This window comes from Clinocottus analis, unplaced genomic scaffold, assembly GCF_023055335.1.
Source record: "Clinocottus analis isolate CAN_PGR_092001 unplaced genomic scaffold, fCliAna1.0.p SCAF_12, whole genome shotgun sequence".
NCBI classification, from domain to species: domain Eukaryota; kingdom Metazoa; phylum Chordata; class Actinopteri; order Perciformes; family Cottidae; genus Clinocottus; species Clinocottus analis.
The window spans coordinates 5395711-5414038 of NW_027175843.1; the positions used below are offsets into that span (position 1 = coordinate 5395711).

General features: G+C 43.1%; 3 protein-coding genes across 6 annotated transcripts in view; 2 read left to right on the forward strand and 1 right to left on the reverse strand.

Annotated features, from left to right (window-relative positions):
• Positions 1-290: 290 nt before the first annotated feature.
• On the reverse strand, positions 291-4563 carry commd6 (COMM domain containing 6). Its single transcript, XM_068572531.1, has 7 exons — positions 4327-4563; positions 3138-3196; positions 2625-2690; positions 2442-2518; positions 1994-2162; positions 1747-1899; positions 291-1655 (listed from the first exon to the last, which is right to left on the reverse strand). Exons 1-7 carry the CDS (start codon positions 4349-4351, stop codon positions 1605-1607), a joined length of 600 nt encoding a protein of 199 aa, XP_068428632.1. The 5' UTR covers positions 4352-4563; the 3' UTR covers positions 291-1604.
• A 2041-nt stretch (positions 4564-6604) lies between these two features.
• On the forward strand, positions 6605-10403 carry uchl3 (ubiquitin carboxyl-terminal esterase L3 (ubiquitin thiolesterase)). The gene is made up of 9 exons (XM_068572508.1): positions 6605-6731; positions 6931-6942; positions 7801-7929; positions 8121-8274; positions 9119-9204; positions 9329-9376; positions 9484-9559; positions 9658-9716; positions 9808-10403. Exons 1-9 carry the CDS (start codon positions 6690-6692, stop codon positions 9895-9897), a joined length of 696 nt encoding a protein of 231 aa, XP_068428609.1. The 5' UTR covers positions 6605-6689; the 3' UTR covers positions 9898-10403.
• A 1402-nt stretch (positions 10404-11805) lies between these two features.
• lmo7a (LIM domain 7a) overlaps positions 11806-18328 on the forward strand; it is a 47072-nt gene continuing 40549 nt past the window's right edge. For 3 of the 4 annotated variants that reach the window (XM_068572111.1, XM_068572112.1, XM_068572113.1), the window contains exons 1-2: positions 11807-12260; positions 16776-16846. In XM_068572111.1, the coding sequence (XP_068428212.1) occupies positions 12192-12260; positions 16776-16846 (140 nt within the window). In that variant the 5' untranslated portion in view covers positions 11807-12191. Of the gene's footprint in view, positions 12261-16775; positions 16847-18328 lie in introns of all 4 variants that reach the window. The other variant, XM_068572115.1, reaches the window with a different exon arrangement.

Genomic DNA, 18328 nt, shown 5'->3' on the forward strand with positions numbered 1-18328 from the left:
TAATGTCTAAATATACAGAGTATACTTTAGATTTACAATATCGGTGTACATTGCATAACTGCTTGTTTGGCATGTGGGTAGATCACAGGCCATTCAATTAATTTTTTTAATGGCATGCGATCAACCCGCACTACGATCAATGTATTGGCTCCCCTGATCTAGAAAGTTAAAGGGTCATTAAACTTGCTGCAGACAGTCTAGCCTCTCCACCAGGATGCCTTCAGGTCCTGGGGTTTTACTTTGCTCCGAGCTGTGAAGTTGGGGTGAAATGACCACGCACCACTTCAAAGTTACTTTTAATCATAGTTTATTGCATCATTGTTGCATCAAAGCGAGGACGGAGCAAAGTAACGGGGTGAAAGGCCTCTTCAGAACCACACAGTGGCCGTTTCAGCATCACCACGGGGAACAAACAAACAGTTAATTGTTTTCATAATGTGGTTACAAAAAAAATCACTGTCAAAAGTTCACACGGATAATTTCAGTGCAGTGCGTCTATGAAAGCTGACATTGTTAGGCAAAACTACCGCAGTCTGATACGGCAGTCCTTCATGAAGGTTTTGAACCATTGTAAAGAGGTATTTCTATTATTGTGTCCAACCCAAGAGCACCTCTCTGTCTAATGTGATGCAGTTCAACACCACCTCTCTAGAGCAAGTTATTATTGAATTTTTTTAAAGTGTACAATATGCAAGAATTTCTGAGAAAATGATTTGTGAACAGACAAAAAAATCATCTCAATCACTTTTAATTTTCTCTATCCTTCTTCATTTGCTGTGTTCGGAGGCCAATAACAGCACGGAGGGTGTGTAGCACGTCCGGGTCGTCAAATACCGCCCATTTCCACGCCGCTCGCCATCTGATGCCGAGGCACAAGTCCCCTTTTAGCTCTGTCAGATATACAAAGCGGCCGTAGGTCAGCGATGTGGATGAGAGTGGGTCGTTACATGGCTGTCCCCCCTCCCCTGCTGTGTGCGGTGATTGTGTGTCTGTCGTCCCAGGTGCACGCAGGCCCCCTGGCTGCATTCGTTGCCAAATCAGGAGACTCAGTAGCTTCACGCAGGCTTGTGTTTGAGGTTTTGGAGTGTTGTAAATAACATTTTGTCTCTTCAATTCTCTCCTTTTGTTCTCACTAACACATCAGGACTGCATGTAGCGGACTGCCAGACCTTGAATGATGTCAAATGTGATGTTTTTTTAGAAGGAATCTAGTGTTCTGCAACACCACCATTTTTGTCCAAAATCAAATTATCTTGTAGTAACTTTAAGGCGAGATTTATTGATTATTAGACTGAATTAGTTGTCATGCTCCTTGGATAAGTAAACAGAAGGAAGTGACCTTAATCTTGGCATTCAAAGTGAAGACAAGGATTTTCAACTGTTGGAACAGCTGTTGGTCCTAAAAAAAAAGTAAATTATTTAAAACGCTGACGCAATCTCTGGAAAAAAACAGAAGTGCAAAGCAGACAACTGACGTGCAGTAATTTGTTTCCACATTCTGAGACAGACACACGGACAGACACACACGTGTCAGGCTGTTCTTCTGTTGGTTACATGTAAACAGTGGTGGAATTTCCACAAGCATTTGGGTGCGCTTTTAACAATCACACAGTCTCCAAAACAGCTGCCATCTCCTTGAACTGCTTGTGAAAGTTCTGCAAGGGACAAAAAGAAAAAAGTGAGAAAAAAATCCACCTTTTATTAACTGCACAAAGAACATTTACATTCACATCAACAAACACAGACCTGGAACTGGGGAATGGTCATCTCAAAAGACCTGTGACGAATCTGCCCAGAGGGCTCGACAATCTTAAGCATCAGAGACACATATGGGGAGTTGAGCGATCGGCAGGTGTCGGAGCTCACTGCCATGCCGAGTTTCCACTGCATGTCCACCAACTGGGAAGCAAACAAAGTCTCATCAGCCTCGAATAGAGACGAGCTTTGCGTACGGGACATCAAGAAAAATTCTAAAAATCTGATTTTGGCATACCTGACCGATGCTGAGCGCGGCCTGGACCTCCTGCTGAGCGTGGACCGATGCACCGTGTTCACTCCACAGCCTGTGCAACACCTGAAGGGAAGCCTTTGGCCACTTGTGGTTGCCTTCTTCCAACCGCGACACGAGGTCATCCCCAGAGAGACTGCTCTTCCCAGCCGACCTAATGATACGAATGTCACTGTACATTGCAATAAAGTACACCTCTATGGAAAGATTTTGCCGTTTTGTAAAAGCTGTTTAAAGCTCCGTCACACAATTGGAGCCGATGCTACAGCATGTTCTTTTGAAGGGGAGGTGGAGTGAACATACAAATGCAGCAAACTGGATAAACATTAATAACGTAAGGAATAAACGTGGACGGACAAATTCACCAGCTGTCACATTTTAACAAACCACATTCATAGGCGGGTAAAAAAAAAAAAAAAAGGACTCCAGATACCTGAATGTTAACAACAGGAATCTGATCATAGTTTGCAGAGATTCATGGTCAAGTCTGACTCCAGCTCTCTGAAATATCTGTCCAGAAAAGTAGAAAAAATGAACAAAACAAGTCATGAAAGAGGAACTTGGGAAGTTGGGTTACTAGAAGTTAAAATAATATTGTTTGGAAATATTGACTCACGTCAGAAATTTCGGCTGAATCAACTCCTCGAGTTTGCCCTTGAAGATAAATCAGAATGTGCTGACACTGTGGAGATTAGAAGATTAGTTACCAGAACTGCAGCATAACCTCCATGGCGACGACGCCACATCTTGTGCGATTCGTGTGGAGCGTTGGCTGCTAAGAACCCGACAATGGACACTATTATATTGTATCCAACATCCAAATGTTAATCCCACTGAGAGGGTTGCTCCACTACAACTAGTTGCTGCGGAAAATCTCCCGAGATTAAGTGCAAATGGAGATATGTTGGTTTAAATGTTTTTGTCATATCATATATTTAGTCGGTGGCATGACCAACAACAACAACACAACGCGTGACTTGTGCGGCGTTCCTCTTATCAGCACTTCTATAGATTGCTCACTGTGGTGTTATTCAAGGACTATGCTGAATGCGTAGTTCATATTATATTCAATTTAACCAGTTTCCCGCCTGCATGGGAACATGCACAAAGAGAGATAAAATATACTCACTGCTTCAGTCAACAGATCCGGAGAAAGCCGACAGATGTTGTCCACAACCTTATTGACTCCTCAAGAACAAAAGGGAAACAAGTCACGGTGTCATTAGAGTCTGTTAATCATGGTACCTCTGCAGCATTTTTTACAGAAGGACACACAAGCAAATTCAACTGCAAAACCATCTAGCAAATGTTTCACCCATGATAAAACTATTGCAAATATATCAGTGGGACGTTAATGGTCTTCTTTGACCGATAAAATCTTTGTAGGAATTAATGTTTCCTTACTCAAAACTGTATTCGGTAAACAGACAAATATAATGCATATTCAAGACAGGAATGAAAAGACGCTGGTAAGGGATTACGAGGTGAGACGAAGTTTATGAACGATAAAAAAAGTGAACGTTAATATAATTTTAAGCCTCCGACTATGAATATTGCGAAGGTTGTTAAACAAATTCAAGGTTTTGCAATAGACATTTTACATCTTTAAAAAAATAGACAATACTGTAATAAAATGTTCAGATGTTTCCGTTATTGCTCAGTTATGTGCAAAATCCATCCCTATAAAAGGGTCTACTGGTGACCACCTTGATCACCAGACAGTAGAGAGCTTTTATTTGAAGATGGGTTGTATGAACTGGTCATGGTCACTTCATACATCCATGGTTTGGACTAGGGTGGGTCCTCGTCGTTTGTGCTCCGACACTGTGCCCAGTTGTAGCATAAAGCTAGCTATTTCAACGTCTCTGTTTTTCTCAAAGTATTCCCAGAATCACCAGATAGTCTTCAAACTAACCATCTGGATGTAAAACAAAACAAAAATAAATGTAAATATCCCATCAAAGTTTGTCAAGATTCGCTTCTCAAAATCAAAACAAAGATGGCTGCGCGCCGAATACCTGGATAGGATATTGAGCTGCGACTTGAAAAACGAATTAAAATCTATATGTTTTACATAGCACCGCTCGCATAATATATATATCCTATGTAAGGGGTTAAATAAAGTCAGACGAGCGGCAAGTGTCATGGTTATGCGTGGCATTGGTCACATTGTACCGTTGAGGGGGTAAAGTAGGGTTCAGCTAACGCTAATGTTACAGAGAGGAAACATCAATTCATGGGTGGGGGACACAGACTCGTATCTTTTGTCAAACTGCACTATACTGAAAACACGAAGTGTGATGCAAATGGGAACTCACCATACGAGTCCTCTGCTGCTGGCATCCTCTCTCTCTCTCTCTCTCTCTCTCTCTCTCTCTCTCTCTCTCTCTCTCTCTCTCTCAATCTCTCTCTCTTTCTCTCTCTGACGAGCTTCACGTGTGACCGCCGTGCAGTGTTGCCAATTTAGCAACTTGCGTTTGAGTGATAAAAGAGAAAAGAGACACAGTCGGAGCAATTTTTTGTACAGAGAAGGGTCCTCTCACTCAAGAGAATGGGTAATACTGCTCTTCCTTCTTTTTCTCGGCGTTTCGCAACTATGGTAAATGGTGCATACCGCCACCTACAGGATTGGAGGGTCATTGTGTACTTTGAGATTTAGGGTTCTACTCTTCAGCTGTATTTTTCACGGAGGAGACCTGCTGCAGGTCGTCTCAAAGCTCCGAGCTACCAGTGCTTTTTGTTTAGGAGACGACCGGATAGATAGCGAGAATAATTAGTATAGGAAGAGGGAGAATGGAAAGTAAGATCAGAAGCAGTCCAGCCATAGTCGCCCATGTCTAACAGAAACTCTCCTCTGCTCTGTAAACCTTATTTGGGATGCTGTATGACACATGTTGGGGGCTTTGTATTCAGTTGTGGTACTGCATATTAATGTTTAGGAAATGTGTTTTGTCTATGTGAATGATCAAACATATTATTGTCTCCAGGCAATATCTGGGTCTTTTTTCAGTACATTTTACAAACCGTTGTAGATAAGAATACGGTCGTATACTGTGTAGCCTCCGAGGAAAACACCAGCATCATCAAGTTTGAGGATGACACAACGGTCATTGGAATGATCACTGGTGGGGCTGAGACAGCGTACAGAAGATAGGTGGAAGAACTTGTGGCCTGGTGTCGGGATAATAATCTCTCCCTGAATGCAGACAAGACCGATGAGATGATTATCAATCCAAGGACAAATAGGGTGCACACATCAACGAGGACCTCACTTGGTTTTACAACACACTTTAGATCATCAAAAAGGTACAGCAGTGACTGTATTTCCTAAAAAGGCTGAGGAAATTTGGTATGCCACCCAAGATTTTCAGCAACTTCTACAGATGTACTGTGGAGAGCGTCCTTACCAGCTCAATCACAGTCTTGTATGGAAACTGCTCTGCCCAGGAAAGAAAGGCACTCCAGCGTTTAATAAAAACTGTGCAGTACATCTCAGGAGCAGCCTTCCTCTCTTAAAGACATTTACTCCATCAGAGTAACCAGGAGAGCACACCGCATCATCAAGGAAACAACATACCCCCAAAACAGACTCTTCCAGCTTTTGCCATGAGGCAAACGCTACAGGAGTCTAAAATCCAGAACTACGAGACTGACAAACAGTCTCTACCCGCAGGTCATGCAGGCTGGTGAACATCTCACATACACATCACTGAATTGAACGGCTGCTGCTGCTGTGACTTCATGTCACGACCACAGTGTACATTTTTAGCTGTGCATATTGCACTTTATACACCTTATACACTGTTTGTGCAATACTGTCATTGCATTATTGTGCATTTTTCTTGTGCAATACCTCTACTATATTTTGTGCCTTATTTTTAATGTATTATGTTTTACCTTTTTATTGTAATTTGGTTTGTAGGAGGACAGCAAAATAAGCTGCTCATTGTATGAGTAACTTTCTTATATGTGCACATGACATTAAAAATATCTTGAATCTTGAATGCTGACAAATTAAATTCTCTTTTTAAATAATAATAATTGAAATCCCTAAGAAATCGACTCACAAAGGCCATATATCAGACTTAAAGTTGTTGGAGACAGTTTGAATGAAGAATAGTCAGGGAAAAATCTGAATGATGTTAAAGCAGCGTAACGGGGGACCAAGCTAATGCGGCGTATATACACTTTGAATCAAATCAATACTCTCAGTTGGGAGATTTTTAAAATATTTTTTATAGCTAAATTAACAGTAAAAACGATGAAGAACACAGCCATCGTTAATAAAGCGGAGGAAATATTGCACTGTGTCAAACAAAACGCGAGTGGGCGACCACAACCACTGGAAGTATTTCTGAAGTGGAACAATCCATTGGTGGGCGGTGCGGGAACCACAGTCAAAAATAATTGTTATTGCAGACAAAGAATTATGACACAATTCCCCACGGTAAAATATAATAACACAAGTAAGCTTAAAATATATGTAACTTCTATGTTTATGGTTTAAGTCTCGAGTGAGTACTTATTTATGGTTTACGAAGAAACAATTACCCCTGCATCTTATATAAATGCCAGGTTGCACTCTCCTGACACGGAAGCGAATTTCAGCTGTCAAACAGATTTTGGCAAATCACTTTCAGCTCTCGGCAGACAGGAAAGTAACAGTTGACGTTACTTTAGGATGGACAGTCCACGCTGGTTACCCCTGGAATCAAACCCAGAAGTATGTGTTCTTAAAACCTCTTTAAACTTTATTATGTTTTAGTGCAGCCATTCATTTACAAGCATGTGATGGCTAGCTAACTTGTTTAGCTAACGCGAGCAGTTAACAGCTAGAACAAAAGCTGAATGCCGGTGCGACTGCTTTGCTAGATCCAAAAGCACTTCACTTAATCATTTGTATTTGTGTGGTTCTATTTCAGGTCATGACCAAGGTGAGCATCTCCTTCAGATTTAAATGTAACGCCAAATGGGTCTCAATAATGGGCGACATGGGGAACTTGCAGAGGGGCAAGGCCTACCCAGCAAGGATGCTACACCCAACGTAACGCGACCAATAAAGAGTCAAGTTAAGTTGGTGGACTTCCATGCGGCTGTCCGGGATATGTTGAGTTACATCCACCGAAAATGTACCCTCTGGCCTAAGGGAGATATTTCAAAAACCATCTGAGTAAAGCTGTCGACGTTACCCCCGGATTAATCACATTTGGTGCTGTCCACGTTTAACAATGGGAAGAGGCTGGACGTCCCAGTTTGTGCCAGTTCGTCAGGGTCACGTGGTCAAGCTCATACTGCACAGGTTAACGAGGACCGATGCCGTTCGGTACTCATTATGAGAGGAGACGGAGACTATGTTTACTTGGTACATTTCCAGTTTATTCATTGCAAGTGTAACCAGTCGACACGCAGCAGGTCAGCTGTCCAGGGGAAATGGCTTCTTCACACACACTTACAATTGTGCATAGGAAATTAAGTTTTCAATAAATGACAGGTTTGATTACAAACTTTTTTAGGAATTGGCATTTTCTCTATACTTGGTACCCTACATGCACGCTTTATAGAGAACTAAAACTAAATACTTCAATATGCTGTCATGCAGTGAATATTCCTTTGAGTTTAATGACTTGATTTTACATTTTTATTTTAGTATGTTTTAGACAGGAATACATTATATCCGGAACCAGCTATTACATGCAACCTCTTTGAGTTAAACTTGTCTACCTTCCTGAGATATCCAGGTTAGCTTTATGTCTCTTTATGCATACAAATGAACTCTCAGCTTTTATTGGTAGTTCGTCAACTGCTTGGGAATGAAACCAACCTGGCAATTTGGAGATGTCTACGGATTGGATCCAGAGCTTCTCGGCATGGTGCCAAGACCGGCTTGTGCAGTGCTGCTTCTCTTCCCATTGACAGATAAGGTACTTCGTACACATCTTTGCCGTAGAATGTATTTACGGCATTGTCATATCAGTCATAATGGAGGTCTCCACATTATGCATGCATGCATGCATGTATTGGCTTCACAGTTTCTACACTTGTTTTACAAGATCATGTCCATGTGATAAGACGCAATGTTGAACAGAGCTTTCTTTTCTCTCCTCCTGTTCAGTATGAAGCTTTCAAGCAGGAGGAAGAGGAGAAACTCAAAGGAGCGCAACAGGACTTTCCTGACGTATATTTCATCAAGCAAACTATTGGAAACGCCTGTGGAACGATAGGATTAATTCACGCAGTGGCGAACAACCAGGCCCGCCTGGAATTCGGTGAGTATTTATTCTGTTTATGTCCTGTTCAATTTTTCTGTACAATCGATTAGATTGTGTCATGTGGGTTGAAATTACTGTAAATTGATAATGTAACGCGACAGCCATTCCATTTGGATTTTGATACAGTTTGAGAAAAGTGTCTGAAAGCAAAACAATGATTTTAATTTGTATCACTTTGTAAATACCAGGAACCGATTTTATTTTTCTGCAATAAAATACATAATCTCCCATTTAAAATATAAATTCTTGGCATTAGACGTCAACTGATGGTGGCTTTTTTAACCTTCTTCAAGGTGTGTGTGTGTCTGTATATATGTGTACACACACACACACACACACACACACACACACACACACACACACACACACACAGTGGTATATGTCCAAGAAAAGTATTGGATACAGTTTTTAAAATCGTTAAATAACAGTAATAAATAGGCTGTTCCTGGATTGTGAAAAGAGGGAAAATAATAGTTATATGGAAATGTAATTGCATATTCCATTTAAGTTGTGTTTTATTTTGGATAAACTGAAGGAGCAGTTTGTGATTGAATAACTCGGCACAAAACTTTTAGATGCAGTGCAAACACTTATTCAGTGGAATTTCTAAGGGAGCAGGTAGATTACTTCATGGCTTTATGAGTGTATTTTAACAGCTCCAAGTCCAAAAGATTACAGATAAAAACCATGTATTAATTTCTAACATTTATGAATATTATTGTCGATGCTTTTTCAGCGTTGACGGTTACGCCGACGAGTCACTCTGCTGTAAATGCAAACATAATTCCCCTTGTGAAACGGTGTTCTATAGATCTGACTGTATGTGGTTCTTCTGTCACAGAGCCAGATTCTTCTCTGAAGAAGTTCATTGAACAAACCTCTAAAATGAGCTCTGAAGAAAAGGCAGCCTTCCTGGAAAAAGATGAGGTAAGAAAAGGAAGCACTGAACTTACACTTTTTGCTTCAGGATGGGGTGAAGAAGCAAAGTGACACTTCAGGGGTTTTGTTGGTCAGTTTTTCACTTATCTCATCTCCCTCCTGTCTGTTTCAGAGTATACGCGTTACGCATGAATCCAGTGCACAGGAGGGACAGACAGAGGTTTGTTTCTACTTTTTAGTAGAAGAAGGATGCTTCAGACGGCAAGAACACCTTTTTTTTATTTATTTGAGATTGTGTTTAACCTGGAATCACTTTGTCTGTTTTAGGCCCCAAGTTTAGACGAGAAAGTGAATCTGCATTTTATAGCTTTTGTGAATGTTGGAGGGCAGTTGTATGAACTGGGTGAGTTGTCCCATCCAAAATATTGAACAGCATTTGTCTCGTTGAGGATGACTACTCGAGTCTGCTTTTTTTATTTTATGTGTTTTGGATAAATCTAGATGGCCGGAAGCCTTTTCCTATCGTCCATGGAAAAACCTCAGAAGATAGTTTCCTGGAGGTATGACGGCACAGAATACTACAGACAAATAAAATGAAAACTATCGTCTCTGGTTGAGTTGCAAGTCACTGTGTCTTTGATTTCCCCACAGGACGCTGCAAAGGTTTGTAAGGTCTTCATGGCTCGTGACCCTCAGGAACTGCGCTTCACCGTCATTGCCCTCTCCAAAGATTCCTACTGAGGAAGATCACTTGTAAGAAAAACATACTGCCAAACATTCTCCAAGTGCTGACTTCATTGGTTGTTTTTTTTCTCCTCCCCCAAATTACATGCAGGGAGAAAAAAAAATCTAAAATATCAGGGGTATCATTTTGAAGTAATGTTCCATTTTTTTTTGTCATGAATCATTTGGAATTCTGAGGGAATCGGAGTGCTGCTAAATATTTCCTGTTAAGATCAAAATCTTCCAGCCCCCTGCTGAACCCTCTAACTGTAAAACAGATATCAATCAAGAAAGAAATTGACAAAAGAATCCTCTGCTCAACTTTCTTTTTTTTTACTGCGGGTTCAATGATCCATGCTGCATGTTGTGATTGTTCTTTTTGATCATGTGACCAACCACAAGGTCAAAACCAGCCGATAGCTCCTGTAAGTGAGGCCAGCTGAAAAATGCAGACTGTATATCCACGTGGACGGTGCCTACATTTTTCTAATGATTTACAAAATCTGTCAAATAAAAAGCAAATTTCTGAAAACCTACTTTTGTTCTTCTTTGTCACACAAACATTGTAGTTATTTATCAATCTGTCAACATTGTTTGTATTTAGTACTTTGTGTTTGTTGCCAGATGTCTACAGCTTGATCAGGCCTGCTGAAGAGAATTAAATAAAATGTATTTATTTTGGTCAAGTTTTTTTTTCTCAGGAAACAGCTGGAGGCTGCGTAAAGGGGGAAAAAGGCCATTACCGAGGAAGTTTGTGGGGTTATATCTTGGCAATCGGATGATGCAAAAAAGTGTTCAGTGAAAGGAGCGGATGCCTGGTTAAAGTTCTGTTCATGGCAACGGTGTAAAGCGGACCCTCCTACTTTGAGTCGCTGGCTGGATCGAGGAGATATTGCGAGGACTCCTGTGTGTACTGAGGATTCAACAATTGGAATTATAATATGCAATAGGTTGCATTTAAGACCCATCACCATGAGACCACTGCAACCATTGAGCAAAGACAGGGACTTCTTGTGTTGTATCTATGCTACTTATAACCCTGACATGACTTCTGTTTGTTCTGTGATCACTCAAATAGCAAAAGTAAGATACTATAAAATTAATAGTTGCTCTAAAAATTGCAAATTCATCCTAATTTGACTGAATGTCATATGACATTGATGGGTTGAAATGGAAGCAGAATGTAATGTTGCTGGTCACTGTAATCTGAACCGCTCTGTTTGCTTGTTTGGGTGTTCTAATCTAATGTGTTGTGTTTTATCACATAACGAATGATTTTGTATGTAGAATTTTAGTCTGCAAAGTAATTGTTTTTAAATAAACGTAGCAGGGTATGACATGCATTCCCTTCTGAAATGTAGTGGAGTATAAATATAAAGTGCAGTCAGGTACTGTTTTTAGTTTAAAGTTGTAGCAAGTCAGTTTTGTTTCTAAGCCTTGTAATGCACCCGAGCCGCCACTGGATGGCGCTGCAGGAGAGCGTTTCTTTTTAGGAGAATGCGCAGAAGTACTCCAAGTTGAAGAGTTTACCCAAGGAGTTCACTTTTACTTTATTTGTTTTATATTTGATCAATCTCTTCATACTCATCGGCCTACAGATTTAAAATATGATACAATCTTGAACCGATGAACTGTAACGAGAGGTGTGTGTGTGTCGTGGTTATGACGGTCACTCCGCTGTGCTGCGGACTGCACATAGTCAGCAGCGCCAAGTAAATCAAAGAAGAAAACACAAAAACGGATCAAAAATAATCCCCCAGAGAGGGAAATAACGGGCCAACTCAACCGTGCGTTCACCTGGAAGCCGCTCAAAAGGACCCGTGGGTGGTCCTCAGACCCCACTTTGGACCCCCACCCCCTTGCCACAGCTGAAACTTTGACCAGAAAAGAACCTCTCCTGTCAGGGACGAGGTGTAACCCGCAGTCGGGCTGTGAAGATCTCGTTTGGTCGCTGTGTCAGAACACAAAGCGACGCGCGCGCCACAGGTGTGCCGGATGAAAGGAGCCGCGAAACCGCGGCGAAGGGATCTACGCGCTGCCGTCTGTTCCACCTTGTATTCAGGCGAGCGACGGGCTGGGTGCAAAAGAACAATGGGAGGCATTTTTCATGAATGAGTAGTGTGGGGACACGTTTGACCGGCGGTGCTCTCGATGACGTGACGAGCTTTTTTCCTTTTCTTTTCTTTTCTTTTTGAAGTGCGTGCGTATGTTGTGTCTGCTGGTTTGGACTGCCCCACATTTGATGTCCCCGCACTTTGCGTGTAGGATTCCATTCGGTCCCGCCGGTGCTACTCGGACAATACGTTACCGTGATGGAGTGGCGCGAGCGGTCCGCCGTTAGCTGCGACGAAGCCTACGAGGAGGCGCAGAGATGGATTGAGGTGAGGAAGAACTTAAAAAAAAAACCCTCTTTAAACACATTTTTTCACTCTTATTGACGGCTTTGGAAAATCACAGACGGGGTGTGAGCGAATTGACGCGGTCAATTCAGGGGAACAGGTGTTTTTCTGTGTATTTCTTCATTTAAAAAAAGTTTTGAAGAGGCTGTGGCTACTTCTGACACAATGGAGAGCTGAGCTTTACTTCCATGATTAAAAGCCCCGCTTGCGGTTCAAAGCTTAGCTGCTAAACTACTAAAGAGTCAAGATAAAAGTAACCTGGAACAACAGCTTCAAGGAGCCATGCGTCACCTTTGACCTCTCCTCTCGCTCTCAGGTAGAATGTGTCGAAGTGTATAATTTCAGCCACTTGAAACCGTGTTCTTTAAACTACTACAAGCCTTAGCCATGTCTTCTATCTCACCTGTTCTCAGAGTACAGGTGGAGTTAAACCGATTCATCATCATCATCATCATTGTTTGCACACTGCTTCCTGTTTTTTTTGTGTGTCAGATCTTGCCTCGAACTGCCTCATCTGTTTCTTTAGTGTTTCAATGTTTCCTCTTTGAGGCTGCAGTTTCGAACATGGAAGAAAATCCCCAGAGCAATTAAGGAAATGCCATCTATGAGTGAGCTGTCTCACCACACACACACCTTCTGCATACAGAGTGATGCAACCACTGTTCCCATGCACCTCCTTTATGACACATGCTATGGAGTGCTCTTGGTCATATTTTATGATCATATTGTATATATCTCATATAGACAGAACACTAAACATTAAATTGCTGCTCCATGTGTCAGTAATGAATCAGAAAGGGAAAAAAAGTTGACACACTTTATAGCCCGTGTGCTATTTATGATGAATTCAGTTAAATGTGCCGTGCACATAGAGTAGAGGTTTGGGAAAGTTATTCCCCCTCTGTATAAAATGCTACTTTTTATGGTCATAAGGTTTTCCTCGTGCATGAAATCAAAATGCAAAACAGCCTCCTTTAAAAACAAGTCCCATTTATTATAAAAAATGTCAAATCATTTAATGTTTCCACTCAACCGCCCGCCAGACTCTCATTCTCTCTTTCTTTCGTTCTTTCTTTTTTCTACTAGCCAGTGAAATTATGTTTCCTCATCTAGCAAATTCTCTTCCCAGCAGGGTGGCGCGGAGCCGCTGGAGGGGCTGCAACTAAACAAATATTGTTCTAATTTCACAAGGGGGGGGGGATCTGAATTCTTCCGATGTGACATCAGTGTGTCTCTCGCGCTCGCACACTGGCCCATTGTGGCGGCTTACCTCGTGCGCCGCGGAGGGGGGGTGTGATCTCAGGCAGGGGGCAAGAGGAGGATTATGGGGGCTGAGCAGGAAGCAAGTTGAAAAGGTAAAAGGTGCAGGCTGAGTGTATTAACAGTGTCGGTATGAGAATTTTCTTTTGGAGAAATGGAAACACAGAGACCACATTCTGGCACAGTTGACCCTCTGAGACGAAGGTTTGTGGCTCTTGGATTCTGCCACTGAATGATTAACAAACTGCTCGGGCTTCACAGCACTTTAAACAGAGGCATGTGTGCACGGCGAGGTTGGTGGTATTGTTATATAAAAAAAAACAGTAGACTAAATGGTCTGGAGCCTGTCACATGGACACATTCCTGCATTAGCCGCTGCCATGGCTGTGAACGGAGCCGGCGCAGGGCGTCGCGTCCCTCAACCGTAGGGCCCTGCATGCAGGAAGAATGGAGAGCCTTGTTAATTGAATAGGGGAGGCCGTGTGTAAGTGTTGATGAGCACGGAACAAGCGGCAGTGTTCGTGCAACTTACAGGTCAGAAAATCATGCAGAGCGCAAACCAGCTCAAGTCTGCCATCTAATTAGTGCTGTTCTATTAGATGTTATGATGTATTAATACACACGTCCCGCTGCAATAGAGTCAGGTCATGCCAGCTTTTCTTCTGTTTCAGCTGGGATGGAGCTTTTATTTTTTATCCTCAGAGAGCCACCCATAAAGGTGTCACCCAAAATAGTTTGACTGGTTCCTTTTTAAGCAGTTTTTATTTTAGATTGGACACAACCGGTGGTTTGGAGGGTGACAGAACCTGCTGGCTGGATGACATCGGTGGCGTCGTCCCACGATGGCTCTTGCACTAGTGGATGAGTTCGGGTGCCCCGAAATATTGGGAAGGCGTCCCAGTTGCCCTCCCGCGACCCACGTGCCTGTCCTCTGCAGAAGACATTTCTGGAACAATTAGTGGATGGGGGTGCATCAGCACTAACCCTTGAGTACTGATCTGCCTCGGTGCCCTGCATGAATGAACAATAGTTGTGGTCGCGGACGCAGAGAAAATCCTCAATTCCTCTGATTGTGTGTTCTACCGAGACGTTACTCTCGGGTTCATTGCAATAATAGTGACAATAATTCATTTTGCGCACGCATCGGAGCACCTGAAGAGCCGGAAAGGAATTCTGAAGGCCCACATTCTTGAGGGGAGCAACGACGGGGTTTTCATGAAGGTAAGCTGGGTTTAAAAAAGTAAAATAAATCTCTGCCCCCTCTGCCTTCAGGCTGGATCTAAGGCCAGTTACTACTAATGATGACGATAGAAGGGAAGAAAACTGCTCTGTTACAGCCGGCTTAGTGCAACCTTCAGTGGGGGGCTGGGAGATATAATTTCTCGATTACCACATTCACTTGGTTTCTTTTCCCATCAAGCACCTTGAGCGAGCTCCAGTGGAAGAGGGCGATGTAGATGTTTGTAACCCCCTGCATGCTTGTTTGCGTACATGTATCCCAGCTGCATGCACAGAACAGCAGGGGTCAGGATTGTGGAGTTTTCTGTGTGTGTTTGTGTGTGTGTGTGTGTGTGTGTGTGCGCTTACAGCGTCGCTCTTCTGTCTGCGCTCCCTGTGTTCAGCGTCTGGTTATGTTTTGTATTTTTGTCAACAAAGGAGGAACAGGTAACAATAGCTTGATCGCATTCTGCAAACAATGTGTGGGAACTTTATTAGTCTCTCGTCTGTTAGTGTATGCACTAATTCCACTGCAATTATGGATATTCAAGGCCATCTCAGATTATCCAGGGTGTGGTCTGAGGTGTAGCAGAAGAATATGTAGTATCGTAGTAATAGTGTCCATCAGTCAATCTGTAGAGCTCCGGTTTCTCCTCGTCACACAAAATGACAGCCTGTATTTAGTTGTCCCAGCTTTTGTCCCTGTCCCATGAAAGGGAAAAGGATCATCGGACTAAATGGTTTGTGAGACCCGTCTGACTTGTTTTGCTTTGTGTGTGTGTGTGTGTGTGTGTGTGTGTGTGTGTGTGTGTGTGTGTGTGTGTGTGTGTGTGTGTGTGTGTGCTTTGGTTAATGCCAACTGTCGGTAATGTAAATTAAAGATTCAAAGTCAAACACATGGCGATGTGTATAGAGGCAGTGAAGTGTTTTTCATATTTCATCAGTAGTTGTTCGGCTGGTTTTATGACTGGGATTATTTAGCAAAGTGTCTCAGAAACTGGTTTCAGTGTAATGTGTTGGAAAGCCAGGCCGTGGGCCAAGTGATTAGTGTTTGGGTCGGATCCAGATCTCAGAAAGGTTTTCCACACATTGCAAAGCATTTACGAGCGTTCTACAATGCAAAAATTGCATGCATAAATGTCTCTGTTTTTTGTTTGTTTTCATGCACATCCAGATTTTTTCAAACCCATGAATATTTCCTGAAAGAATAAAATTGTGCAGAATCGCTGAAAAAAAAAGCTGACAGTCTAATTGTGTTGTGTTGCATTTAGCAGCGCAGGTGCTGATGGATCAAGGCGTCGATGGTGGAAACATTCCAACAAAACACAAACGCAAGTTTGAGTTAGGGAAGGGCCATCAGCGTGAATTTGACATCCCATAAAGAAATCTGCAGTTGCACATGTAAACAATGTCATTATTGCCTTTTAAAGCAAATTCAGATTGCATGAAGGAAAGTTTCCACTTTGCAGATGTTGAAAACAACACAGAGAGTTTAGTGTTGAGTTTATGATCCAGAATGCTTTCCCCAGTGCGTCTACTGTGTGTGTGTGTTTGTGTGTGTGTGTGTGCGTGTGTGTACGACGGGATGCTGCGCCTGCATCATGACTCTTGGTGTTTCAGTGGTGGTTTGAGATCAGGGGAAAGGCAAAGCGGCATGTTCCTGCAGCGCTCCAGATGCTCCCATGGCCTTTTGCGCTCTTTTCAGGACGGCCTGGCTCCAGCGCAGGTTTAGCAACACCGAGTCCAGGATGCGAGCCTCCTGAGGAATACCTGAAGGCTCAACTCTGTCCCAGAGATGGTGTCGGAGCTCAAAGGAAATACCTCTGACTTCCTCTGCTACTGTTCTCAACATCCTACCTTTCTTCTCCAACATCCCCACCCCATTCACACACACACACACACACATACACACACACACACACTCTCACACACACTAACTCCCGCCTCTTCTCCTGACCCAACCCCTCTTGCTATTTCGCTCATTGTTTTTGTAACCCTTTTTTTCTCCTTTCTTTCCAGGCAGTAACCAATAAAAAATTCGGGAGCGAGGACTTCCGATCAGCGCTAGAGAATGGAGTTCTGCTGTGTGAGTAAGTACTTTCCCCAGGCGCCTCTCTCTCTCTCTCTCTCTCTCTCTCTCTCTCTCTCTCTCTCTCTCTCTCTCTCTCTCTCTCTCTCTCTCTCTCTTTTTCTCTTTCTCTCTCTCTCTCTCTGGAGCCATTCATTCCCGTGGAAGCCCTCCTGCTCTTCTGCACTCCGGCGTAAGTGTTGGTGATCTTTCCCAGGCAGAGCAACCACCCCCATCTGCTGGGTCGCTGTTTGTTTGTCAGCCACAGACAGAGAAGTGAGCCTCACAGTGTTTCCAGACAGCACAATGGGGCTTGGTGTTGTGCGGTCATTGGATGTCTCTGGTGTCGGATCTGCCCTCTGGAGAGTTGCTTGAGGATGCGCAGCGTGATCTGTTTTAAGAGGAGTTTGTGTTTAACAGATGTTCCAGATCTGTTGAGTGCCATCCTTTACTTTAACGAGGAGCCGTGTAGTGAGAGTCTGAGGTGCAAATGTATCTATGCCATAAGTGCACATAGTCACCTGTTAGTTTGGGGAAGGACGCTTTGAAGCCTCGAGTTCTGCGTTTTGGCCGTCACCATCTTGGATTTTTGGAACAAGTGAACGGAAGTGAACCGATTTGGATGATGGAGAGACGGCGTGTACGGTTCTGATAGACCTGTCAATCACAGTAAGCCCGCCCTAAGGCAAACCCTGCTTTATGATCTATTTGACTGATTTGAGATTGAGACATCCACTCATGTTTACAGTGTTTACTGATGGAATACATTTAGAGATAAGTAAAGTCACTGATATAGACTTCTATACAACCAGAGGAGTCGCCACCTGGTGGCCAGGACAAGGAATGCAAATTTAAGACACTTAAACCAGCATTGGCTTTTGCATGGATTCACTGACTGCTCTTTAAAGACTTGTGGCTTCTCAGATCAGCAATGTGCGTGCGTGTGTGTGTGTGTGTGTGTGTGTGTGTGTGTGTGTGTGTGTGTGTGTGTGTGTGTGTGTGTACGTGTACGTACAAGGGTTAGCATCATGTCATTTTCTTATACATAAGCGTGTGTGTGGGCCGGACACAGCGATGTCATTTGCACGCATCAGCGGGAAGCTGTAATTACCAGCGGCCCGGGCAGAATCTTTCTGAACCTCAATCAGCATCGTCTCATAGGAGACAGTCCCTCGTTCTGCTGAGCCGGGCCTGACTCCACTGATTGCTGCTCAGAGACGCTTTGGCTCAGGGGGACTGTCCACGTTCCCTCAGCGCGAGGAAGAGGTGGGCCGAGATTGACATCGCCTTCACCTAGATGCTCGGCCTCCGGTCCCATTGTGTTGTGGTTATCACAGCTGCTCGGAGAGGAATGCTTTGTACGGGTCGCACACATGATTACATCCCTCTTGGCTTACAGTGTGTGTTATCTGATCACACATCACCGCTTTCTATTGTTTCACCACTAAACGGCTAACTTAAAATCACATTCCTGCAGCATTCTTTCTCTGCATCTATTGTCAAG